Raw genomic sequence first — 27,521 nt, 5'->3', positions numbered from 1 at the left:
CCCTCGAGGACTGGAGTTTGAGACCCCTGGTCTAGAGCTTATGATGATTTGAAAATGAAGGGAAAACATTTTAAGCACTTTATCTGGTGTTGCCATTTAGCTCTTGAGGGTCTTCAGTGGAAGTTTGAGGAGATGCTGGATGTTTGTCGACAACTTCAGACTTCAAAACCGATTCCTTTACAGATCTGCATTTCACCACCTGCATCAAGAACACTAACTCAGGAGTAATGACATTTGCACAAGTTGCAGTTGAAACATGATGCTGGTGCTTTATTTAAAGGGATGTGAAGTAGGTATGGTTGCAGTACAGAATAGCTGAAGCCAGCAACAATTTGATGGATCACATCATTTCCTGTCTGAATACCGACATCCAGTTTGATTTTCACAGCTTATTTTCCACTCCTTAAATTCATATATGCCTATATTTGGAAGAAAAATAAAAGAGAAACATTTGCAGACTATCAAAGGAATCACATGTGTATCGCTAGAAGTTGTTTGAAAGTGTTAGTGTTACTTTTCACCTCCCTAATCTAAATATCCATGTGTCTGCAAATACTAAACAGTAACAAACTCTTAGATAATGTAGCATCAGGATGCATTTGATCCAGGCGGCCAACAGCCACGGCATGCCTTTAAATATCAGTGCAGTATTAAGACTACAAACTGTTTACCTGATACCCCAATCTGGGTTCTCCCACACATAAACATACACAGAACGGTTCTCCACAAGTAGACTTATTCACTCGCTCGGAGCATGGGGGGCTTCATACTATCACAACAAAACACAGAGACGGCTGAGAGGTAACATGAGCAGACCTGAAAACGCAGGAGGCTGTGTCCTGCACAGGGAAAAGGCTTTGATATCAAACTGTTTGAGGTTTTTTTTTATATATATATATATATACTAAACCTTGTCCCAGGTGGGTAAAAACATTCTTAAGTACTGGAAATGTATTGCTACACAGTGTTACTCCATTGAGTTTATAGATATATAATATGCTTTATATAAATGACCAGTAAGCTCAGTTTAAGCTCTATATTTGTGGGAGGGTTGTTCTTTTAAATGTCATGAAGAAAAACAAGAAGAATTATATACATTTCTGAAGGTGAGTGCAGCTTTGAGTATACTGAAATAATAATGATTTGACAGCTTTAAAAATGGCGCACAGCAGCACAGAGCAGCAGCTTTACCTGCTCTGTGTATAAACAGCAAGTACAACAAAAGCCATCAATCATTTCACAAAAACATTTGCGGATGTTCACCTATAGCTGACACGACGCTCTGTCAAATCCTCTTGGATTAAATGATCAATAAGAGCAGCCCTCCCATTTTCTTCCCTTTGTTTTTTTTTTTTATAATAGTAATAAATAGTTAATATGGATTCAGAGTCAGACCAGCGTTCTCTGTTCTGCTCTCACTCTTCCAAGCTGGACGCGTTGACAGGTCAGAGGTCCGGAAAGCGGCTCGGATCTTCCTTGTATTCAGCAGGGATGAAGAAAATAGATTCGTCAAACTTGTCGTAGCGGAACTCCTGAAAGGTGACAGTCGCTGTGATCGTCGGGAAGACGGGGATGTCTGCGAGACAAGAGGAAGAAAACGATATAAAAAAATAAAAAAAAACATGTTTTTTTCAGTGATCTTTCCCCCTGAAGCTCGCCCACTCGCAGCCGGTGCAGAGGTAGGTCGACACATACCGAGTTTGACTGGAAACCCCGGAGGAAGTTTCATCTGAACAAACTCTCGGAGTTTGTTGAAGTGCTTGAACGGAGCAATGACTTCCAACACGTTTAGTAACCTGGAGGCAGAGCAAAAGAAAACAGCACTTGGTTTTTTTTTTTTAAATGCATAGACCTCAAGTGAACATAAAGGAGATTGAAAAAGGTTGAAAAATAATATGGAGGAAAAGATCGTTCTAAGCATTATTCAGAAATTTCAAAACAAAGACTTTGACTAAAATTTAACCGAGAATGCACCAGAAAGAAGCGGGATAGGCACTTTAATCGCTCAACTAATTAAAGTAGGATGGTGAAACGCAAGAATAGCAGCAAAGAGCTGATAGCCATTTTTTGTGGTTAGCTTTCAGAGATGGAGAATGCAGAGAAAATCTTGTAGGATCAACCTTTACATTTATACAGAGCTGAACTTTCAAAGAACTGTCACCTTTTTTTTTTTAAATGCAAAGGTTAGGAAGCGCTGCAAAACTTAAGGATATTTCAGTGTGTGCATCTGGAGCAAAAGCAAAACCTGTCTTAAAACATTCAGCATTTAGGCCAGACGGTGACTGATAATCACAGTACAAAATGCAAATCAAGCCATTTGCTGGCATGAGATGCAAGAGCCAGTATAACTAATTACTTCCACTTAGGTTTGTAATACAAGTTAAATCAACAAATGCTGTGTCAAGCACACATTACTATAAACAATTCATATTCGCTCACTACAGGAAAGCTGGAAAACAAAGAAGACTTGAAAATGCTAATCAGTGTATCTTAATTATCAAATAAAATTAAAGCTCTGAAATGAAAAAAAAACATAACTTGTACATTAGTGACTTCACAATAATGTACTAATTTCTCTTGTGCAATCATAAAATTAAGGTATGTGGCTGTAGTGTGACAAAATGTAAAAAGAAAAAATGTCTTGAAAAATAGGAATACTTTGATATGGTACTGTTAAGCTGGAGAAGGAAAACTTACAAAGAACCCCAAGGACTGAGACTTCAGATAATATCTGCTATAAAAAAAGTCATTTTTCTCCAACCACAGCACTGATGATTTTTTTCCATTAAACTGAACATTATAAAAGTAGTAAATATATTTTCAACAAAACAAAGCAGAAAATGTGAAGAGGAAAAATGACATTAAAAAGCCATTAACTGTGATAAAGAATGAGGTTTTAATGTTGTCCCCATTAAGGTTCACTCAGCAGAGGACATAAAGCAATTTCCTTACGTAACACAGCCTGCTTTAATCTTACATCATCATTAACTCATCTTAACACGCATGTATCTTTTAAACTGTGCTTTTCACAAATCTACTTTACTTGTGCTCCATGACCGATTTACAGATTATAAGTCGACGAGAACACTATGTTGGTTGAAAATGAAACAAAGTCGTAGTTTAAGGAAACAATATATTTTAGCTTTTAGTGTTTTACACCAAATAAAAGTACAGCAATGTACATGGTGTTAGTGTGAGAATTGAAGTGCAGCTCCTCTGAAAGACAAACTTCAACACTAACTGGAGGTAATAAAATGATAAATGTGTCTCTATGTTTTAACAGACATTTTAGAATCTAGGAAAAATGCATAAGTTCTAGAAAATCTAGTTTTTCAAAAGTTCATTTTATTGAATATAAAATAATAGTTAACTGGAAAATTAACTTCAAAAGTTGGAAGTTGCAGGCAACTGCTCAACTGCTTACAGATATATCTGATACAAAGTGTGGCAGAAACAGAAGGAATCATTGTTTTTTTTTTTTTGTTGAAAAAAATAAGCTAATTTGTCTTCTGTTCATTAAGGGTTTTTTTTTTTCTTGTTGCTTCTGTGGAGTTTTTGATCAGTGCTTATACCGTGTAACAAGTGAAGCCTTTCATGTTCCGGTCCTTATTATCTGAATTATTTTATCTATACTCGACGCTTTTCTAAAACCCCAGGAGTATTCTGTGGATCAAGCGGCGCTGAAAGCTCTGCAGAGAGATCTGAGGAGGATGGGATGAACTTACGACTCAATGCCTAGAGGAAAATCCTGGCTCATGGCTACAGTAGCTTTGAAGTTCTTCTTGCTTTCCTTGCACACGAGTTCTCGGCCGAGGTGGGGCGGCCTGAAGGTAAGCGGAGATGCACAGCAGATGAAGATGCGTTACAGACTCAGCACTTACACAGATTTGCTTGTAGCTGCCCTGAATAATCAGGCAAAATTACCGCAAAGACTGATGAAACCATAGAAACGTACTTTCCATGCTCTGCCGTTATGTACTCTTCCCAAGAAATGGAGTTGGGGGCCGGCGCTGTGAGCGACTGCCTCCTCGCAGGCTGCAGACAGGAAAACATCCGTCAGTGGAATAATCGTTGCTCGAAAGTGATACAACTATTAACTCCTGGTGAATAAATGGAGCACTGAAATTAAGGTTTTTGGTGGCGGGGGGGTTTACCTCAAAATTCTGCTCGCTGATGCTGCCTCCCTTACTCAGACTCTCCATGATGGCTTTATTCCTCATGATGTCTTCTTCGCTTAAATGCTCCCGCCGTTTCCTCGACTCCAGCACCAGACCGTTGACAGCGTAGAAGTCGGCCAGGAAGTTTCCAACCCTCTCCTAAACAGACCACATATCGTTAAACATCTTCATAAGCTGTTGGACTGTAGAGCTTCAAAATGGCAGCGACTCCAAACTTTAACTGGTAAACAAACCTCAGAAGGACAATCTAACCCCTCTGAGGATTTTCAGCTCTGCAACTGAACTCCCTCTGCCTTCAACTTTAGGACTTTCCTTTAAATAATGTCTATAATACAATAAGAAATTTGCTCAACATAAAATGCATAGCTTACAACACAAAGCTATGACCAAAGGAGTCGCTTTGAACACTTAGAAACAACACAGAATATTGATGTACTTTCATCTTAAATCAACAAAATAAATGAAATAGTTAGGTACTTCTTTGGTTTTTAACTAAATGACAGATCAATACAGATGTTACTGTTTTGTAATCTTGATTTCATAGTCAGCTTTGGCTTAGAAATGCATCTTAATAAACTAAATTGCCGTAGAATAGTTATTTGATTTCATAAATATTATTCCAAAAGTTAAATTTGTGTTTATTGGACATTAAGCACATATTATTATTATTATTATTATTATTATTATTATTATTAAGCACTTGTAGCTTGAAGCAAAGGAAAACCTCAAATTTAGCTCCTGGAAAACTTAAATTATAACAAAAGACCAAAAAATAAAGAAAATATATATTAGGACCTTGACAGATGTCCAATTAATCAATCAATAAAATTTTATTTGTATAGCACATTTCAGCAGCAAGGCATTTCAAAGTGCTTTACATCATATCAAACACAGAAACAACAGAGACAAGAGGTTTTTGCTGAAGAGGTCGTGTTCACTGCTGTGCTCTGATAGCGAACTGAGTGACACCGGACCAGATTACATAAGCAACCTGGACTTTAATTAGAGCCTCAGCTGAATGTCTCCACACCACGATGCATTGATGCACTAATTCCAGCTAAAGGAGCCCTAACCAAATAGTCATCACAAATACTGCACATTACATGAACGTATTTTTCACTAGGATGGCATTTTATTATAGTCTTTGTAATATTTCTACTTTAAACTGATAAGACACATAATGTATTTTGTGTGTAATCAATCTATAAGGTGCATTAGCTTATCTTGAACTGACCTGAATTACTGATATGTGCAACTGCATTTCTAAAACTGTGTTAGACAAGAGACTTATGAAAATAAATGTTTTGTGTGTATTTAATTAAAATTTTTTTTAAAAAAAACAAAGTTACCAAATATACATTAAGTGGCAATGAGCTAAGTGGAATGTCACACAATAATAACTCAGACATGTTATTATTACCTGATACTTAATATCTGCTCCAACAGGATATTTTATTCAAGGAATAATAATTTTCCTTTAATGGATCAAACATTGTTGTTAATCCTGTAAAATATTCATTAGACTATATAAAGTGATCTAGATCAATGAGCATAAAGTATGAAGGTAAATTTGTTTTATCTTGATTTATTTATTTATTTATTTTTAGTTTTTTAAATATTAATATTTTTAAATACTTATCTACCAGAATGCGTTTTGGGGCTGCTAACTCTTACTTTACTAACCTAAATAAACAAAAAATTTGAAATGTCATCTCTGTTGTGGTTCTCGTGTTAAATCGCTGTTTTTGGATCGTGAAGTTGTGACATTGTTCCTCAGTTTGCTCTGCTGCAGTTCTTACTGTTTTATCCTCTCTGAAGAGCCAGCCAATCTGACTCCGAGAGAAAGTTATGGACTTTGTTGACAGAGTCGCAGAGTAGACGTCGCTGCTCATCAGAATGTCCACTTCCTCTTCGGTCTCCATTTCCGATTCCTAGGAGGGTAGAGAGTGTCGCATGCCATATTAAAAACCGAAAGTCCCTCCCTGACACTGATCCCTGGTGACAGTCGCACCCGCTCACCTCGTGGTGTATTCTTTGGTACACTTTGGCTTCATTGTCCAGAACCACAAAGGACTGGGAAGGCGAGGCGTCGCCGTTAAAAATGAAGCTCAGATCTCCGCGTTGGCACTTCATGTCGTTGAAGTCGATGAGTGTAGTGTCAAGTCTAAATCAGGATGGAGGGCAGAGGATTAGGAGGGAGAGAAAATTGTTTCGGCCTACTTTCTAGCTCTAAAAGAAGTTCTTGGCCTGAATATCAAATATTTGCTGCATTTAACACTCATCCCACTTTTTTTTAGTGCTTTACCTGATATTAATGCCCTGCTTGTAGATTTTGCAAGCGTCAGACGGCAGCATCCTGGACAGCAACGGCACTAAAAGAGACAAAAAATGATTTAAATACACTTATCTATTACAAAGAAACAACTACCAATAGCTACAACAAAGAAGAAAGAACATATCTGCTTTAAAATGCACAGCATTGCAGACAATGTTATGAATGCTGCGTTCTTGTGTCTTGTTTAAGAAAATTAATTATTTGCAACTTTTTATTCGTAAAACAAAAGATCTCACCCCAGCTCTGAAAGTCCCAATGAACCTCGAGGTAAAAGTCACCGAGCTGCAGAAGAAAAACACAAACAGACTCAAGGATGCATCCGATAAAAGGAGAAGACTGTTTTTGAGGCCATTTGCAGGACCGATTTTAATTATTTATACAAAATCTGTATGAATACAGTAAAACATAAGGTTTGGTGATGCAGAAGAACAGCCACAGCAACAAATCCATTTTTCAAACCACCTGAGATTCTCACCTCCCTGAGAGCTTTCAGTAATTTTGGCCTCTTTTCCTCCACATTCTCTCTTGACTGCTGCTTTAACTTCCTCAATATCGCTGTAACTGGAGAAACAGAAAGAACAGGCAACATTTAGCAGCATACGCTGAATGGTTCTCTACTAAACTAAACGAAAGCAGCTGACTTCTCAAGTTTGCCAAGGACGGTTGATGTTACTGGCTGACTCCAGATTTTAGACACGCAAAGAGGTCAGTAAATCTAAAGACAGATGATAAACATGCCTTCTGGTCTGAAAGGAGAAAAGATTAAAGTACAGCACATACACACATACACAGAACAAACATATTTAGGTTTCATTGCAAAATGTCTTGTTTTGCACCCAACTGAACTTAAGGCTTTAGAGTGCTACTTTAACTCAGTTTGAGCCTTTTCATGATATTCTATATGTTTTGACATCATGTGTCCTTCATAGATCGTAAAGTTATACATTTTTAATGCATTTGTGTGGAAAAGAATTGTCTCTACTCTCTTAGAGAAAGAAACAAACACCATCCTGCAGTTTTAACAGCACCGTTTTACAGACAGTGAGAAAAGTCAATGGTGGATGTCAGCAGCCAACTCTCTGCTCTCTTCATAAGGCGTGTGTTTAGCCTTCTTGCTTAAAAGTAAACAATCAGTTTTTTGCTATGCCTTTCCAACATTTCTAGAAGACTTTGCATCAACTCGTACCGGATGGGATTCTGCAACACAGATGCAACAAATTACACTGGTTGAAGTGGACCGTAGCGCTGTCCCAGTACCAACAGCGCCGACTGAATCAGCAGCTAGAACTCACTGGCTCATGAAATGTGCCTCTTTCAGAAACTAACCAGTGACCCTTTTAATGATAGCGGACCGCACAGAGCAAGTCAGCACATATCAGTGTATCCTGGTTGACTCATGCAGAGGGGAATACCGGACCGGGAGTGGGCGTGATCAAGAGACGCAATGCTGACGCGGCGCATGCAGCTTTCTGCTGCACATTCTGGCAACCAGAAACGGAGGCCAAGTCTGCAGTTTAAACTTTAACACACAATTTATTTAAAGTAAACACTTCCACATTTTCTGCTCAAACTAAATAAGAGCAGCTGCTTTCTTTAAAGTAAAAAGCTAATGATGGGGCCATTATTCTCTGACTTTCCACGTCCTTACACTCGCTAACCCTCAATGCTGCCCCTTCATGAGAGACGTGACCTTCTGAAAGCAAAGCTCCTGGTCCAGGTCCTTCTGTCGTCGGCCAGCTTGCCGCAACAGGCAATAGTAGCTGAGATGCATACTAACAAAGTTTGGGGTCACTTGTGGAAATATCCAGCCTTAAAATCCTCCAACACAAGCTGTGAAAGCAGATGCTGCCAGTAAATCGGTTGTTTCATCCATTGAGCCAGAAAGGAAATACTGAATGCAGCGACACAAGACGGTTGCAAAAAGTGATAATTAAGGATTCAGGTCAGTTACTTATTTTTCTTTTTTTTTTTATGTGAGATTAAAAACAGATAAATTAGCAGCCCCCTAAAGCGAGGGACAGAGCTAACAACAGCTCCCACCTCACACAATGCAAATTAAATGTTTCACCAGACATTAAACGTAAAAACAGCAGCATGACTGAGTGAAGTAGCGGTTAGTCTAAAAGCTCAGGTCTGCCTCATGTCATCAATCAGAGCACGAACTGCTTCCCATCCAATCTGGATGACGAGAGCTCCGAGAAACTCCAAGCCCTTTAGCTTTTGGAGCTGACATCATAGCGGTGCCAGGATTAAGTATTTAGTTTTAATTCTTTAAATTGCCTCGACAAAAAAAAAAAAAAAAAACACAACCACAGAGGTTGTGCTGCATCCATAAATGAGGAATCTAGAATTGAAGTGACATTTTTGTGCATGAAATCTCAGGGAATCTTATGTCAAATCTGAATGTGAATGAAATTAATAGGACGTTTTAGCAGCTTTAATGTAACAAGATATCATCCTTGTTTTCCACAGTTCAGCATAAACAGATGACATAAACTGTTTGCTGCTGCCAAAGCATCGAAACAGAACACCACTCCAGTTGGTAGACTAAATAACAAGCGAGGGCCATCAACAATTGGATACACAGATCTGATCCCAAGTGTCAAAACAGAGGGTATGTTGCAGTCATAAAATTGAAAACAGCAGAAAGTCTGATCATGAACTCCTCACAGCTGCGTTGTTGAAACTTACTCATCTGCCGATCGCCGTAGCTGATGGCTTCTGCAAGCGGACTCCACCCCTGCGCATTCTTGATCTTAACGGGGGCATTGTGAGCCAGGAGGAGAAGAGCACACTCTGAACGACAAAACACACAGAGACACACGTGTAACATATTCTGTGCATGGTTAATCTGACATGACCAATATTTCATAAACACAACTTCAGAATTTAGATTCAAAGGAAACACAAGCTAATCCAAGATAGTATAAAGAAGCCCTGTTGGCTGCTGTCTCATCCACATCCTGCCACTTCAACTATGAGGCCAACATAAACAGAAGAGCTGTCTGAATGACATAAAACTAAAAATAAAAAAAGCCAGGGAGTTAGTAGAACATGATGAGATCTAGTCTGTGTATTAGCCAGTACATGATCTCTGGTACTTTATATTTACTACTGCTCATTTTTCTGGACAGCAGTTAATAACACAATAAACTGGAATGACTTTGACCTCCTCCTGCCAGTAAAAAGGCTTTGTCCTCCTTTTAAGAGGAAACCCGTCCCAGTCTGCTTTCTCATCACTTCTGCCCAGCTCATTCCCCACCTGACTGTGAAGGAACACCCCCAGTGCTGAAATTTTCATGCGCATTTTGTACAAGACGAAAGAGCAATGACAGGGAAATAAAATCCATGCTTTAAGAAAACACTAAATGTTCTATGGTAATCATCAAAGCCGTATGCGATGTGCATTAGTACCACTCTCTGTCTGAGCGTGGACAGATGCTGTTCATTAAAAATTAACAAAGGTGTTAAAATAAAATGCTTTATGTTCAGTGAGTGGGGGATGTTCCTAAAGGCAGTGAGTGAACAGATTTAACCAAACTGGTGGGGACATTTTTCCTCTACTAGGACTTTCAGAAGGCATAAAAAATATTCTTGTTTGTTGTCTAAATTCTAACGAACACCGTGTCACTGTTAAATTAAGTTTACAAATATCTTTGTGTCTATATATTGGCTTCGTTTTGAGATGATAGGGATTAAACTATGCTGTGCTGCATCAAGAATCGGAATGAGCCAAACTGGTTTTAAAAAGTTGAATCCTGAACACCTAAAACATTCTGTCATACTGTGTTTAAAATACTTTTAATAAGATGCTAGAGAAAGTGTTCTCACAAAGAGCCACTTGCCAGAAACCATTTGCTGTGCACTGCCATGGAGCTGGTTTAAAATATAAAAGGTTTCAATGAATCCACGTTTCTAATTCTCTTTATTAGCACAACCGCTCTAGACACAAAAGACTGGATTTATTGTTTTAATGCAGTGTGAAAACATCACATGTAAAATATATTAGCTAAAATCCTGGTTCCAAAGTTGCGTGGCGCACTCTCAATTACATTTCACAATAAAAACAGATTACGCCTAATTTACTGGCATACACTTATGGTACTTGAGAAGCTTTCTGAAAAAATTATCCAAGATAAAAACTAAAAAAAAAACTAAAAAAAAAGGAAAAAAAAAATCATCCAAAAGACTAAGATAGTGATTCTGCTTTACCTTTGTGGCCCAACATTACAGCAAGGTGAAGAGGTGTGTTCCCTAAGAAGAAAAACAAATTAATCCATGTCCAATTCACAGACACAAAGAAACATCAGTCATAGCAATTTGAATTTATTTCAGTAATCCTAATCAAAAATTATAATATCAATCCATGATATACAGTGCAAGTTTCCAAGAACACTATGCGACCAGAGGGTGGATGTTCAGTGTGCTGTATCCAAGAATATTCATGGAAAGTTAAGAGGAAGGACAAAGTGGGAACTAATTTAGTGGCCTACACACCTTGTAGATGTGTCAATGATTGTCTGCTGCAAACTGTGAAATCAATCACATTAGATTGCTATTTTATTTATTTTACTTTTATTTTGAGAAACTGAATTTTTGTTTTCATAATTAGCTGTACATTATAATGAAAAGCAGCTGAGAAACCTACATCCCGCTTTCGGTAATTCATTTATATAACATAAGTTTGACTTTTATAATAGAATAATTGGCATAAATAAACTTGATTACATTCTAATTTAACAAAACGCATCAATACAGTATGGGACAATAGTTAGGTAAAAACAATATATGGGGAAAGTATAAAAAATTACCATGCACGTCTTTTTGAGAGATGCTGTGGGTCCGGATGAGAGAGGAGAGTCGACGGACATCCCCTTTGAACACACACTCATGAACTGGAAACTCCAGCTCCTCACTTGTCAGGATTATTGGGTTTTTGTTGTCGTCATTTACAACTGATGCGTTGCCGTTTATGTTGTTCGCATTGAGCTGCTGCTGCTGTTGCAGTGTCGAGGATTTGACAGATTTATGAAAAGCCTTGTTAGACTTGAAGAGGTGACTATTACCATTAGGAATCGTCCCGTTGGAGGTCTCGTCGTAGGTGTCCATTATCGCTTCATTTTTATTTGCTTTATTATGATCCTTCCGCATGGTGCGTATCTTATCACCTGTCATGATGACTACCGTGCGTCAGTTGGATTACTATAGCTACTACAAAATGGTGAAGATGAAAGTGAACATGACAAAAGTGCTTATTTATAATAAAAGAAAACAATCGCGAACTCCCTTTTTTAAGTTTTTTTTTTTTTTTTTTTTTTTATAATTTAAATATCGTTGCACTTGATGACAGACTGAACCCCAACATTAGCTTCAAACATCCGTTAGCTTGCTAGCCCTAAATAAAAAATGAATACGATGGGTGCGGCGATGAATACAGAAATTAACCTTAAACATAACAGAACACACACGCTCAAAATGAACACAAAGAGAGAAGCTAAAACAACCTGTAGACGACTACATCGTTGTGTCTTCTACCACCTTTTAAATGTACGATTTTATATAAAATCGTTTCAGTCTCTGCAGCAAAAGTCGGGCGGACAGGTTGTTACAATAAGACAACCGAGCTAACGTTCTCGCTAGCGACACTACGAGCAGGCCTCGCGAGATCATGGAAATTAGGTTTGCTCAAACTGCTCTGGGTCTGAATGTAACTAGCGGTGGGATTTATGGCTCTGTTTCGAGATCCAAATCAGTTGGCTGAGTTCACCGAAGAGAACTGATTCCCTTGGACTTTAAATTTAATTACAATACAATACTACTCATATTTCCTTTAAAAATAAAAACTAAATAAAAAAAGGACAAAAAACGGATGGTTAAACCAAGAGTGTTGATAGACATCTGATAAGTAAACTAAAGAACTGCAAATGTGTGAGAAAAACAAGAGCCCTAAACAACCCAAACCTTGGTGATGTTTTGATTCTGTAGGTATAAATACATTTCAGATTTTTTTTCTACAAGAGGTTCGTGAAATCTAAATCTTTATATCTGATTTTATTTCATCTCTGTAACTTTTTTAAAAAGTTTTCAGTAAACATCTATATTGAAATTGAATTTTAAACAAGCAGAGTCAGTAATTAGGAGACTCATGAGAACTGTATGCGCTGCATTTTATTTAGTGATATTAGAAAGAAGACTGAATACATATGCATGTCACAATTTTCAGATTAATAAAAAACCCTGAAAACTGTGTGCTGTTTTATTTCTACTTCACAATGAAGCACTCCTTGTGTTGGTCTGAACACTTTTGCAATGAACAGTAAAACAGCAAAAATCAGAAACAAATGGAATGAAACGCATAAAGGATAATAAACAAATGCTTCCGGAATGCAGCCCCCAACTTATCAGCCAGAAATAAACAGTGTTGTTTATTTTAGTCTGATAAACAGAGGAAAAATGAGTCTGATTGGATTGAATTGGGAGCATTTCTCATTTTCTTGGGGAAATAGAATGAAATATATAATATGGAAACTTAAACACACTAATTTACCCCATATATCGGGCTTAAAATTATAAAAGAAAAATCTTGACTTTTCAAGACTGTATATTAACCCCGATTACAGAACCCCGATTAGCTTCACAGTTGATGAATCTTTTACTTTGACTCCCTTCCAGATGGTGGCGCTAAAGAGATTAGCCGTGAGAGCAAGAGGAAGTGCGACATTTCTGTTTGTGGTGCAAGTAGCTCGCTAAGCTAACACGTTTCGTTACCAAGAATGGCAACGTCCAAGAAGGGGAAAAAAATTGTAAATCAAGAAGAACTCCGGAGGTTGATGAGGGAGAAACAACGACAGAACACGGAGAAGAAACGCGTGGAATCTCCCTTCGCCAAATACAACAGTTTGGGTCACCTCAGCTGTGTCCTGTGCTCTGTGCAGGTGAAGTCTGAACTTCTGTGGCCAGCTCATGTTCTGGGGAAGCAGCATAAAGACAAGGTTGCAGAGTTGAAAGAAGGAAGGAACCAACCAGCTGTATCACAGAGTCACCCTGTAAAAAGGAAAACACAGGACAGCGTGGAAGTTGTTGGAAAAAAGGCCAAACCAGCAGGTCAGTCTGAGTCGGGTTTGCCTGGAGACTTTGAGAAGCCCTCCGAAAAGGCGACTGCTTCCACACAGAAATCTGCAGGACTGACCCTCTTAGCAGGAGTTTATAACGAGGACGACGATGAAGACGCTGATGAAGCTGATGTCCCAGCGCAACCCGCTAAAGAGCTGCCACCTGATTTTTTTGACAGCTCCATCCCATCCACGCCTGCCATTTCCCACTCAGGATCAATCCTCAAAGCAGACGTCCCGGAGAAGACTCCCGAAAAGAAAGACAACTCAGCCGAGGCACTGCCCGAGGGCTTCTTCGACGATCCGGTCAGAGACGCAAAAGTGCGGAACGTCGACGCCCCGAAAGATCAGATGGACAAGGAGTGGGAAGAGTTTCAGAAGGAGATCCGACAGGTGAACACAAAGTCTGAGGCCATTGTGGCAGAGGACGATGAAGAGGGACGCCTTGAGCGTCAGATCGACGAGATTGATGAACAGATCGAGTGTTACAAAAGGGTGGAACTGCTGAGGGACAAGCGGGATGTGTTGAAAAGTAAATCAGTGCCAAGAAAGGATGAAGAAATGGAGACTGATAACAATGAGGAAGAGGAGGGAGAAGAAGATGAAGAGGGGTTGCTGGGGCTTTTGTCCCGAGACTGGAGGGCTAAAGGGGCTCTGACCTAAAGTTCTTCATGTAAAACCTGGTTTTGATTGTTGATAAATTTGCTCTCAAACACAAAACGTGTACATAGTTTTGCTATAAGTCGCGATCTTTTATAAATTTCATTTTCAGTCATGCAAAAATACTTCAGTAAAACACATGCTACACAAAATCAAAGCTTCTGAATGTATCCTTAAAAAAACATAAGAAACTCAAGTCTTTAACTGTCTTTATTCATTGGTGCTCAAACAAAAAAGCATTCATAAAATCTCATTTACAGTTGCATTGTGGACCCAAAAATCTCTGTGACACAAAAGCTTGACTAACCTTCATCCTGAAAAACATTTATGTATGTACTCATGTTAACATGGTGAATTTAACAAACATGCCATAATCAAATGGTAACCATTACCTTGATAAGATCAATTACAGATCAGTTAGACCCCTAATATCTTTTTAATTTAAAGCATAAAAATGGAGAACACAAAATTTTTGGTCTAAAGAGGTATTAATCGAGTGTGTAGTCAGATGCATTTTTTTAGCTAAGATTATGAACATATTAGCATAAAAGTGCATCAAACCTAAAATATCAAAAGGTTATTTAAGAAATTTAACAGAAAAGTGAAACTCTTAAGATTTAAAACAGTAAAAGTGTTTATTACTGGTAATTTTGATGATTTCTTACAGCTACCGAAGACCCAAATTTTAGCTTCTCAGAAAATTTAAATATTAAAGACCAAATATAAAGGATTTTGAATAGAAATGTACCACAGCAAAAATAATCTGGCTCTTCACTGAGCCAGCTGATTTCTGTAATATGCAAGCATATTACAGAAAGGTGAGTGGAAGGAAAACTGCTGATTTAATGTTCCAATAGAATTTGGAACGTTCTAAACATTTGGAACTGTCTGAAGTACCAAAACCTTGTTTAAAGACCTTTTTATCTCAGTATGTTTAGTAAGTAAACTTTCCAGATTTATCGTCAAGAGGATGATGAAAGTGTGGGAGACCCAAATACCCAATCAAGATCGAGTCCATAAACTGGACAGTACCTGGGTATTTTTGGTTGACCAGTAGTATAAATTCCTTAGTTTTTTTATTGGTCTTGTAGTCTATTGCAAACACAAAATTAGTATCTGAGAAAGTACATTGTGAGTTTTCCTTTGCTGTCACTCATATTATTAAACAATTTGTCTATATGTGATGAATCTGATTTTGACTTTATTTACTGTGGTAAATAAACATTTCAAAAACATTCTAATTCGTTGAGATGTATCTTTATAGTGACCCAATTAATCAATTCTCTGATGAATTTTAAACTATTAATTCTGTCAATTAACCTTAAGCATGTTTTCTTGAACCAAAAGGTCAGGACTTAAAGAGAACGAATCAGTATCGACAAAAAAAAGCCTCGTCAAGTATTTCTGTGATTAAATTTTAAACAACCCAACCCCTCTGACAATATAACAAGTCTGAATATGGCCATTTTATGAATGCACACATAATTAGGTCCTCTATAATGCAATAAAATGTATCAAGTAAATGGTGATGGTCAGTGTTTCTCACACTACCCGTTACATATTGTGAGCTTGGTGTGCCTTCATTCCACGGCAGTACTTCACTTATTGCTACATATGCCTCATAAATAACCCTTAAAAATTCTTGTAACGGGTCTGTAGCCCTTCAAATCTGCGAAACATCAAGAAATGAGAAAAACAAAAACAATATGCAACAAAACTACAGATAAATGCACAGATGGACTAAGTACATGATCACAACTCAAAAGGAGGAGGAAAGCACTCCAAACTTTAGTTTTAGCTTAGAAAAGAGCATACAAAAGTTTTGACTTCGTATACTTGATTGTTTCTGAGATAAGTTAGGAAACTGTCTAAAAACACAAAGAAAACCTCAAAAAAGCCATTTCTAGTAGTCATTTGTAAACATTCATAAAAAGTCCTTTTCCACATCCTACAAACAAGCTTTAGCTGAGCTGAACCAGGTGTTTATGTACACATGGGAACATCTGCGATAGCTGGTAGGTGCATCCTAAAATACTTTAAACAATAATCATTACATCAGGATGAGACAAAATGAAAAGAAAAAAAGAAAACTAAACACAATTATATAACAGAAACACTTCAAGTTGAAGCCCTAGGGTGGAAAACAGGACTTATTCAAGGTCTACAAACATGATTCCAGGAACTGGTTAAAACAAGATCTGATTTTACAGACACCTGTATGGATAACTCCTAAAATGTAATAAATTTTGTTTTTGCTGACAATCTACTTGAGTGGGCCTGGGGGAGAGGTGTGAGAGTACGGCATACCAGTGCCACTTGCCACTTTTACCACCATCAAAATGATAAATATTCAGTTCACAGAAGGTGCAGCAACTACAGATAAGGGCTGGGAATCCCAGACCCGCTCCCAGACCCTGCTGGGTGTTCAATACTGTTCTCTGCTCTCAGTGACACTGGGCTCACAAACCCACAGCAGCTCTCAGCTCCTCGAGGGAGTACCTCCGGTCTCCGTCATCAAAGCATGCCACGGCATGTTCGCTGGGAGTCGACGCCCCAAACAGGATCTTCAGGTCTTGGTAAGTAAGTCCAAGGGAGTCGCGTCCGACTCCGGCTCGCCGGTAGATGTCTTCAAGGTCTGGAAAAGAATTCAGAAACACAAATAAAATGATGGAGTTTCAGTGTGTTTTAGAAAAGGAACAACTATTGCAGTAATATGAACACGTATATGTACTTGAACGCTATGCAATTTGAACAAATAGCCATGTTCACGCCACATTGACAAAAACATTATTGGGATCTCTTGAATTAAATAAACAAACCATTATCACATTTCCTTTTGACTATGCTTTATTATTGACTTCCTCCCAAAACTGAAAACACATAAACATATGGATGATTAAGTTACGACTTATGAAAAACTTTACGCAATGCAACAAACAACTTTTTCCACATATGAACAAATACGCAAAAAACACCCTGACTTAGCCCTGTTAAAGAAGTAACACAAATTTTTTATGAAAGGAGAGGTGTCCGGTTTGTGTACCTGTCAGAGAAGTGACACCAGGCAGCAACACCCTCCCTGGACATTTTATTCCAGCATTCCTCCTAGATCGCCTTGGAGTCAAGAAGCGAGGACGTCTGCTGGTCTGGAGAACTGTCAGTGGTGTGGACATGTCTGTCATAGGAAGATTATGTTAAACAGCTACAGAGTGTAAAGAAAGGCATGAGGATAAATTGCTTTTTTTCTACACAATACCTTCCAAATCCTGAGTTGTTTCTTTCAGTGCTGTTGTTTCTGTCACCGTCTTAGTTTCAGGCTCTTTACTGCTGACAGCCGGTGAATGTACTGTGTCATTATACTGCAACTGCATGGCAGGAAGAAGGCAATTAAATTACTGTGTGTTTGGATTCTGTGGACTCAAAGACTTGGAACTAGAAGTTCGGTATTTAGCTGTTACTGTCTTTTTCTTTCTTTGAATGGTTAAACTTTAAAGGGGTTCATTAACCCAAATTCATTGTGCGTTCGGCTCTGTCAAGGAAATTAATTTTTAACAAGGAGATCAGTGGCAATTGACTTCCAATTGCATTCAAGTTGACTTAAGACAGTGTTTATGAAGCTTTGAGAATTTTTTTCCCCCCCATACACAGTGATGACAGTAACAAAAATTTAATAAGGAAAACAATTGGCTAAGAAAAATGTATCTGTAAAAATGTATTTAGTTATTCTGCTGAGGAGGTCAACTGTTATCTGCTCCTGTTTGGATAAAACAAATTCAGAGGGGAAAAAACATGCATATGTATATATAAATTTAGTTACCATAGAATTAGGGTATTACTCACGCTGTGCTTTGACCCATTCTCTAATGAGGCCACTCTTTGATGGAGGTCTGCAACAGTAGACAGAAGAATGTGGATCTGCTCATCAGTCCACATGTGGTGCTGCTCCTCACTCTTATTGACTTCACCCATGGCTCTTTTTAGGTCTGTGATGTCCTGCGAAAGGTATGCAAGATGTCAATATATCTGCAGTTCAGAGTTGTACTAACTAAAATGGAGCACAGCTTTGGAGACAGGAAGAGGTGTCTGGAGATATTTACTTCCCAACATTGAGTGGCTGCATTAAAATGTCAGATTTTTGTGATACAGAAAAGTGAAACAGTGATAAATTATTTTTGCAATGTTGGGACATTCCATGTACTGTTCACATAAAAAAACAAATATACTGTAAAAAAAAAAATATAAGAGCCATAAAGCTGCAAGAACCTGAATGCACCCTTAACTTAACGATTTGCTGGCCGCAACAAGAGATGCACAATGTTAGAAAATCTTGCATGTGATTGAAAATGTACAAATATTGCAATGATATTAGTTGTGATTTGTGCATATTTTCCCTCTCTCATCTATAATTCCTACAGTCTATGATCTTTAGCATTTTGTGCAACTAGTGTCTAGTTGCACAAATGTTTGCATCATAACAGTTAGAATACAACAATATTTGAACTCCAAACTGTCCTTTGGGATGCAAGTATAGCGCACCCCAACATTGTGACAATATATTCATAATATATTGTGTAGCCTCAACTGAAACCATTTCTATAACTGAACTGACGCTTTTGATAGTTTTCAAAGCGTCTGCAGTCACACCAGTCATGTTGCATTTTATTCAACATTTACATGTGAGACACGAGTCATAATTCTGGACCAGAAGAAGCCATTTCTTAGCTTCCTTTGTCTTGTTATCATCTAGTGACAATACCACTGGCTCCAGTTGCTCAAATTTAAAATCGAACCACAGACTTCAGCATCCATTATTACTTCTGTAAACAGTGTGCTACTTTGTGACGTCTGGTAAAATCAAATAAAAAAAAATATCTTCAACAGAGTCTTGGTTAAAAGGTGTACATGCTAATGCAACCAGCATATTACAGTTGTTTTTTTTTCTGCAATCATCTTTGTTTATTATTCATTTATTTTTATTATGGCCTAATTACAAAACTTTCATTCCTAACAGGGATGAAGTGCACTTTTCAGAAGCTCTAAACAGAGCTTGCAAAAGTATAGGTAATAAGACATAATTATTGAGGTCACGGTATCAGAAATACACGCATACAAATTATTTGTTGACTTTCTCCTTTCATTGTGTTGCGCTTGTAAAGGAATGAGGAAAATATTTTTCCATTCTTTCAGAAATCTGACCTAGTTTTAGTTCATAGCATCTAAGCCCTCAAAATAGATTGGCAGTTGTTTAATGTATTATGAATGCAAAGCCAAGGCACAGATCCAAAGAACTGACAGGACCCTCTTATCCCAACGACTCCTTCAACATAGGCTTGACAAGAACTGCCAAGCTGCTTACATGCGTGGGTTAACACACATATTAATCTGGCTGTGGTGGCGATCACTAGCGCTCCTCATTTGGATTCATGCCGTGATTTGGAAAATCAACACAATAAGCCTGGATGTATGGTAGTAGATCTGCTTCAGTTTTTAAACAAGACAAATGCTACAGTTACGAATCAAAGGAAGATTAAACTACAATTTTGTCTCGCCAATGTACTACAGAAATCTCAATGTGCTGTTCAGTTATTTTTGGTGCCAATGACAGAAGGCTTCTTAGCAGTATTTGCAGTGAGCCTACAAATGGAAACGCAAATAGCTGAACAAGAGAAGTGCATATGTACTCTGGTCCACTAAAAAAAACGTCCTTAGCTTTGCCCATGTGACAGAAATCAGCTTGAGGCTGTAAACCAGTCATAGTCATAAAAGATAGGAACTATCATTGTTTGCAAAAGCAATTTCATTGCAGCATAGATAAAAAAAAAAATAAAAAAAACAGTAAAGGAATATTATGATTGGATGGTGTAATGGTAACTGTAATGACACAAAGATGTCCTATTCAGAAGCGGACCTGCTAGTTGATTTTTTTTTGTTACCCTGTCCAAAATGCTAAGAGACAAAATGAGCAGAATACAAAGCTTAATCTGCTTAGCTGATTAAGATTGACTGACAATGACGCCACACAGAAGATTGAAGACCCATTGTCTTGCATCTAATCAGCAGAGGGCAGAGAGGTTTTAGATTTGGGGTGATCAATCAACAGGAGATGACAGCTGATGGTACTATATGGAAATCCCAACGGCCATATAATATGCGGCCATTTTTTTCTACAAGTTTACAGCTTGGCATACACATGCTCCAACTCCTAAATAAGTGTAATCTCGTGTTCAAACGGTGTTTTGAACTGGACACCATTTCTTCCATGCTGCACATAATAATCTACTTAAACTGGTTATTCAGGAACTACAACAAAAGTATTTCAGAATTACCACGGTCTTTTTGGGCTCGTTGTCTTTCTTCTGACTTTCAAGAGAAGCCTTCATTGTTTCCACGTCATGCTGTACACTTGTGAGCGTGCTACCAATTGTGGCGACACTCTGAAACAGAGAAAAATGCTTGAAGAAACTGAAATCAGAATAAAACTATTACATTCCAAGCTTCTGTTGGTTTTACCTTCTGAAGCTCTTCAACAGTGGTTGGAAGGCCAATTAAATCAGCAGAGGATTTCAGACTGGTTTTCAAATGGTTAACAGCTGAATCCAGAGATGTGATCTGTGTGGGTTAAAACAAAAAATATTTTAGTTAAATGTGTAAAAAGTATGTTTAATCTGACTAAAAATCTATTAGAAAGTTACTTGCAAATGTTACTAAATCTGACATATAGGTGTTAAAATGTCATAGAACTGTACTAAAGAGCTTGATTAGACAGAGCACTGTTTGAAAGGTTTATTTCCTAGAAATACCTATGAAAACTGTAACGAGGAAAAACAACACAAACCGCAATCGCCATACAGTAATTCAGTTCAATGTTATCCGTTGATTTTTCCTTTAGACGCATGTAATATCACAAAAAATTACAAGCTTTGTAGCAGACATGACCGACCTTGCGATTCATTTCTGTGAGATTAGACCAGAGTTTACTCAATCCCTTGTCCCCGTTTTCAATGTCTTCAAGTTTTTTCTCTTTGTTTTTCAGATCCTCGCTTATTTTGGGTATTTCACTCGATGACACCTTCTGGCTGGATTCCACTGCAACAACAGGTGCCGAAAGTGTTTTAAGCAGTGCCAAGAACAATAAACATTGTGTTGTTTAATCACCAGACACTTACTGCTATGCAGCTTTTCCTTCAGTGAGTCTAAATCTTCCTTCAGTGCAATTTGCATCCATATGAGTCCAGCACAAGCCATAACACAGGCAGCTAGTATGATGAACAAAAACAATGGGTAGCACACGTTGCAGCACTGTGAGTAGCTTCTTCTGTAAAAACAAAGGACACGTAACATTAGACACTGAAACTCCACAGCCTCTTTTATTATTCATAATGGGAACCCTTGGAAAGCAGCACGTGTGTGAGTAATAAGCTCGCTCAAAATGAAATTGTCTTTAAGCTGTGAAAGCCAGTTTTTATAAATGTATTAATTCCCACTGAATTGTGATTTTATGACATTATAACCGCAAAGTGAAGGGGAACCTTAAACTAGTTTTTTGCAGCCCCAAGCAGATTTTCTTATAGAATTGCCATGTATTTGCATCCATCCATCAACTCTGACCAGTAGATCTCCTTCAGATACCAGAGCTTATTGACCTTGTAATTAATACTCTGCTTTCCAATCTTGTCAGTGTAGATGAATTGCCACATTTAATCTGGCAGGTCAAGAACAGTGTTATAGTGGAAATAATAGAAATCATTTATTGTCCCAAAGTAATTCAGGATTCAATTTAAGGGGCCATATGTGACGATTTAAGTCAAGTCAAATCATGTTTATTTGTATAGCACAACTCAGCAACAAGGCGGTTCAAAGTGCTTTACCATAAAATCATAATGCAGCAACCAAATTCTATAACAGCAATAAACATTGCATTTTGTCCCATCATCCTCAAAAACATCAAGCAAAGGTGCATGAAATATATTGATCACTGTTTCAGTTATTATGAATTACAAGAAAATCTGAACAGGTGGGTTTTTAGCCTTGATTTGAAGGATCTCAATGTTTCAGCTGTTTTGCAGTTTACTGGAAGTTTGTTCTAGATTAGTGGAGCATTAGTGGCTTTAAGGCTGAAATTGGTCGAATACCCATTTTAAAATATGTAAATAATTGGTCAGACAATTGCCTAAGGAGTACGTACAGACAGTTAAGTATTTTAGGAAAATGATGTTGAATATTTGGGTTGCAATGTGAACACCAATTTAACATAAGTTATAAAATACCTACAAGTAATCCGCATATTCATGTACTGATGTGTAGAACAGCAGATCACTCACTTTCCAAAGTTATTTCCGCCGTTCAAGTTGTTGAAGTCATCATCCTCCGAGCTCGATTCTGACTCCGAGCCCGGTGGTTCGGTTCGAAGAAGTCGGTGCCCTGACCCCTTCTTAGTCTTCTTTCGCTTACTGTCTCCGAGTCCGATCAAGGCATTCAGTTCCTTCCTCTTCTTCATTTTCTTCTGAGGGGTCAGCGAACCAGCCGAGCCCGATTTAAAGCCCACTAAATCCAATGTTTTGTCCAGTTTGCTGGATGTTGTCGTGTATGTAGCAGCTAAGCTAACCTTATTACGCTAACCTTAACTCACGCAGCGTAATGGGGAAATCCAATATATAAAGACATCGGACTCGTAATCCGACAGGCTTATTTAACACTATATGTCAACATAAATACGTTTAGTTTCTAACTGACATGTCTTCATACCCTAAAAGTTGCTTCTTTAAAATAAATGCTCCTGTAAGCTACCAGGTTTTCATGTCCTCTAAGCTAACGCAGCTAAGCAGCGATTGCTAACAGTAGCTGTTCTAGCTTCCGCGTTCTTGCTTTGCTTCGGTTATGTTAGAAGATTGTTGGTTCTATAAAGTTAATTTTAACAAAAATGACTCAAGTAGATCAATACACGATTATGTCATAAAATAAAAGAATGCTGTTTCTACAGACCTGACCTGCTACACACAGCTTGTAATAACCTCACAGTTGATTGGTCCAGTGATAAACACAACTTCCTGTGTATTGTTTTGTGATGGAGTAAAAAGCACTGCCCTCATCTGAATGCTCAAAGTTTACAGTTCTATATGGGAAAAATAGAACTGTAAAGTCAGTTGTTTTTTTTTCCACAGTAAAAACTTTAGATCTCAGGATCCGGGAACCCCTCAACGATGTATAAAATCACTTAAACGACATGTTCCTACAGAAAGTTAGGTGCTGGAAATTGCCCCAAAATAATATCATTAATAGAATACACAATGTATGAAAAGGGATCTTAGTATAAACACAGTGTTCTCTAAAGACCAGAAGTGTGTTAGAAAGCATTAGCAAGAAAACAATGTCTTAGTGGCAATGTATGGATTTAGGCTGAGTTCAAATTTGAATGATCAAATTTCAGTCTGGAATTAGGTATAAAGAGTAGAAATGCTCAATTTACTGCACTTGGTATTGATCAGATGCCAAGTAAATACCTGGCTGGTATTGCTTATATTGATACCAATACCAATACGTATTATGGTATTTAAGTAAGCTATCTCATCAAACTTCTGACCTTTAAGAGTTGTTGTGTTTTTTTTCCTTTGAATTATTTTGTTAAAACCTATGACAGAATTTAGATAATGTATATAGCTGTCTAAAAAATTGTTATTATTATTTTAAAGAAATACTTTGGATTCACCTCTGTGAAAAACAATGTCCAGATGTCCAGAAGTGGTTAAATGTAATGCAGCTTTGAATATGAAAAGGATATTATTGAATTTTATTTTTTTTTTTATAAAAGAGGCTGTTCTGCAAAAGCCCCTCAGTCAAGCTATACTTGTTTAGCCTTTTACAGTTACAAACATTAGCATAGAAAATATGGCTTGTTAAGTCTTGGATAATTTTTTATTTTTCTGTGCATCACTTCTCTGAATTTTGTGTTTTTCCACTTGTAATAACTTTCTCATTGTAAAATTATAAAGTTAAAAAAAACTTGAAAATGGCTTTATAACCCCGTTCAAATTGATGCACAGTTTAAATTTTTTTTGCAGAGTTCTTTCCATTCCAGCATTGTTACACACTTGAACGATTCAAAGCAACAGGCTGCCAAGACTCCTGCTTTGGAACAGATGGCCACACCTGCAGATGATCAATTAATCAAGTGCTTAGATTAGCAGCACCTGGACTATCCTTCTCTCCCCTGAACAAGGAATTAGTAAGGGTGTGAGCTCTTTCTCTGTCTGCATTGGCAGTAAAAACAGCTTCCAGTTTCTCATAATTGTACATGATGTTATGTAAGACTTCCACTGTGTGAGAGGATTGGTTTAATGGTGAGGGAGTTGTTCAGAGTCCCTCTTTGCTTGTTGTGGGATTTATTATCTATTTATTATCTATTTATCAGGCTTGTCTCAACTGCCTGCTCTGTGGAGTCCAGAGGAGAGATCTGAGCTGGCCATGGTGACCAGCTGGTTCCGTTTTTGTTTTTATATTGCTGTACGCATCCATCGCCCCCAGCAGACAACAGCTTAGTAAAGGCATTACAGTGTCATTGGATGTTTTCAGCAGTGCCCTTCATGCCCCAAAGCATCCAAGTCTTGACAGTTATGGCAGATTTGGTCTTTGTAACAGGACTTTGTGAGTGAACCATTTCAGATCATTGCTAAGACACTTGTTCTCTCCAACCATATGAAGATGAAACCATGACTTTACAAAAACTGTTTTAAAAGACACAACCTTTTTTTTCTCACTGCTTGACATGAATTAAGTCCAATGTTTTTCTCTTCTAAGTCAGCTAGGATAGAGACATTTTTATTTTATTCAGCTTTAGTTTACCTATAATAATGATATTGTGACTAAACAGTTTGGGAATGCCTATGTAATGTAATGTAATGTAAGCAATCTATGTTGATATTGGAGTGGCCATCCAAAAGCCTTGATCTCAGGAACATGGAAAATTTGTGGGCTGTGCTGATACCGTGTGTATGAGTAAGGTGGCCTGCAAGCCTGAAGTAGTTTGACCAATTATATCAAAAAGAATCAAGCAATATTCTAGAAAAAATGTGTTATAGGTACAGGTTATATCTGGTTGGTGTACAGGGCATTCATTTCGACAAAATTGTTGATGGCTATCATTAATTTTATTTTGTACCTTCTGATTCACAATAAGCTGTGTGGTGAGATCATTTCTGCACATGTGAGTTGGCCAGTATGTTCTGCACAGAATGAAAACGACAGGGAGTATTGGAAACTCTTTCCAGTAGGTATGTGCTGGTATGAGAGTCTCACAATAAGATAACCTTGACTAAAAACATCACAGTATCACATTATTTACACAAAAAATTGATGTGTGAAATTAATGATTTTTCCTTGAACAGAATTTGCCTACAAGGAAAAAATGTGGAAGTCACCTTTGAGCCAACCTGCTGGTAGATAACCACAACACAGTGAAGTAGAAGTGTAATGCTTCTCCGTTCTTCATGTATCTGGAGAAAACGTGCACATTATTTGGTATTTGATTAAAATTCTTAGACATTTCTTCAACTTGAAGGCGTGTTTTTTTTTTATTTTTTATTTTTTTATTATTTAAATTTTATTTAGTCAAGGCCTATCACAGAGCTTTCCACTAAACAATATCCAGACCCTGTCTTACATTAAAAATGTTTAGAATGAATTGATGGGGCTAGTCTTCTTGTAGTCAGTCAGCTGGCTGTTTCAGATCCAGTGCCTCCAGGCTCTCTTGCCTTCATCTAACATTACCTTCTCCCCTGGACAGCTGCTATGCAGAGATTAGGGATAAAATAGAGAAACCATGTCCAGCTGTGAGGGAAAGGATTGAAAAATGTATTTGAGAAAGACAAGATTGGAGGAGGAGGACATCGCTGGAGTTCCAGGTGTTGTGGAGGAGGGAGGGAGCTCGTGATCTGAAAGTAAATGCTTGAGATTCTGGATGGTAGTATGTAGGAGAATGGGCTGACAAGAAAAGTCTGAGACTGATACTTTCAAGAGTTCAAGTTTTTGTTGCTCCTTAATATTACTGTTTTGGAATGCTATTTCAAACCTATCCACTGATCTAATTTTGCATCTTGTTTTCCTCATGTGTTCAGTAAACTTTTCTTCTCCTTTTTAGATATAATAAAGGATGTAATCATGTTGATTTATTTGTGCTTTTGGGGTTATTGGTATATTACTATCATATGGTGTGAGTTTTATGTCAGTAATACCATTAGAGATATACTTATTGAAAACAAATATTTCGTTTTTAATTTTTTATTTCCCTCTGTATATTTTTTTGGTCTCTTTTTTTTCCCTCCATGTTTGTGTTAATAGTAAAATATCAGAAGGATGAAAGATAATGGAAATCATCAAAGTTACTGCAGTTGAAGAGATGAGATTGGTGGCCTGAAATTTGATGTTGTGACATAACAGTGTGTAAAAGAGCTCGCTATCTGCATCGATCAATCAATCAATCAATCAATCAATCAATGAATCAATGACATTTTATTTGTGTAGCACATTTCAGCAGCAAAGCATTTCAAAGTGCTTTGCATCATATCAAACACAGAAACACAATGCAACATAGAATCAACAATCAAAACATGACATTAAGTCATTTCTCTTAAGCTGATATGTTCAAGGTTGCACCATCTATTATTCACACATATCAATGCAACAAAGTACACCAGTATAACAAAACAACATATAAAATTCCAGATTTGGAGAGATTTTGGTTTGTGTTTCAAAAAATGTGTACTTATTTCATCACCTTCTTTAGGAAGAGTAGTTTGGAGTCTGAAAGTTGAGTTTTAAATGTATCAAGTTTTCCAGTTGCTTTTGATAATACAGGACTTTTTGCTCTATCGTAGTTCAGGACCATCTTATTAATTTCAGTCTCATAATTTAGCTCTAGTCTTTCAAGCGGCAGAAGTTAGTTCACCAAAATGAATTCTTCACAACAAAGCCAGGATATTGCAATACTGATAGATTGTGATTTGGCTTCCACTTGGTTCAGTAAAAATTCTGCTCCCCACAAAATAAATGATTCTGTGTCAATATCTTCAAACATGAGTACACCCTTTTGATTTGTGTGAGGAAAAGCTGAATAATATTTGCATTGTGTGACATCATTCCATAGGAGAGTTTTGTACTTAGTCTCAAATAAATACAGAGAAGACTGAGGTGTTTTTGAAATTGGTTTACATTGCTTTCCAGTTGCTATAAATTTGTCATTTC

At 37.5% G+C, this 27,521-nt stretch overlaps 3 protein-coding genes across 3 annotated transcripts; 1 reads left to right on the top strand and 2 right to left on the bottom strand.

Moving 5' to 3' along the window:
• Positions 1-243: 243 nt before the first annotated feature.
• LOC122841094 (ankyrin repeat domain-containing protein 13C-like) lies at positions 244-12,207 on the bottom strand. The gene is made up of 13 exons (XM_044134107.1): positions 11,325-12,207; positions 10,726-10,767; positions 9,205-9,309; positions 6,989-7,074; positions 6,750-6,795; positions 6,484-6,550; positions 6,198-6,342; positions 5,978-6,109; positions 4,155-4,316; positions 3,956-4,035; positions 3,726-3,824; positions 1,696-1,796; positions 244-1,576 (listed from the first exon to the last, which is right to left on the bottom strand). The coding sequence occupies exons 1-13, from the start codon at positions 11,686-11,688 to the stop codon at positions 1,446-1,448; spliced, it is 1,560 nt and encodes a 519-aa protein (XP_043990042.1). The 5' UTR covers positions 11,689-12,207; the 3' UTR covers positions 244-1,445.
• Positions 12,208-13,127: 920 nt separating this feature from the next.
• znf830 (zinc finger protein 830) lies at positions 13,128-14,345 on the top strand. Its single transcript, XM_044133800.1, has one exon. The coding sequence runs from the start codon at positions 13,287-13,289 to the stop codon at positions 14,286-14,288; it is 1,002 nt and encodes a 333-aa protein (XP_043989735.1). The 5' UTR covers positions 13,128-13,286; the 3' UTR covers positions 14,289-14,345.
• Positions 14,346-14,477: 132 nt separating this feature from the next.
• efcab14 (EF-hand calcium binding domain 14) lies at positions 14,478-23,375 on the bottom strand. Its single transcript, XM_044133799.1, has 9 exons — positions 22,607-23,375; positions 21,452-21,600; positions 21,226-21,371; positions 20,796-20,894; positions 20,612-20,719; positions 18,126-18,278; positions 17,542-17,650; positions 17,329-17,460; positions 14,478-16,920 (listed from the first exon to the last, which is right to left on the bottom strand). The coding sequence occupies exons 1-9, from the start codon at positions 22,780-22,782 to the stop codon at positions 16,745-16,747; spliced, it is 1,248 nt and encodes a 415-aa protein (XP_043989734.1). The 5' UTR covers positions 22,783-23,375; the 3' UTR covers positions 14,478-16,744.
• Between the last annotated feature and the right edge of the window lie 4,146 nt (positions 23,376-27,521).

This window comes from Gambusia affinis, linkage group LG12 (genome assembly GCF_019740435.1).
Source record: "Gambusia affinis linkage group LG12, SWU_Gaff_1.0, whole genome shotgun sequence".
Taxonomy (NCBI): domain Eukaryota; kingdom Metazoa; phylum Chordata; class Actinopteri; order Cyprinodontiformes; family Poeciliidae; genus Gambusia; species Gambusia affinis.
The sequence above is the reverse complement of the archived record's forward strand: the minus strand, read 5'-3'. Positions and strand labels throughout refer to the sequence as shown.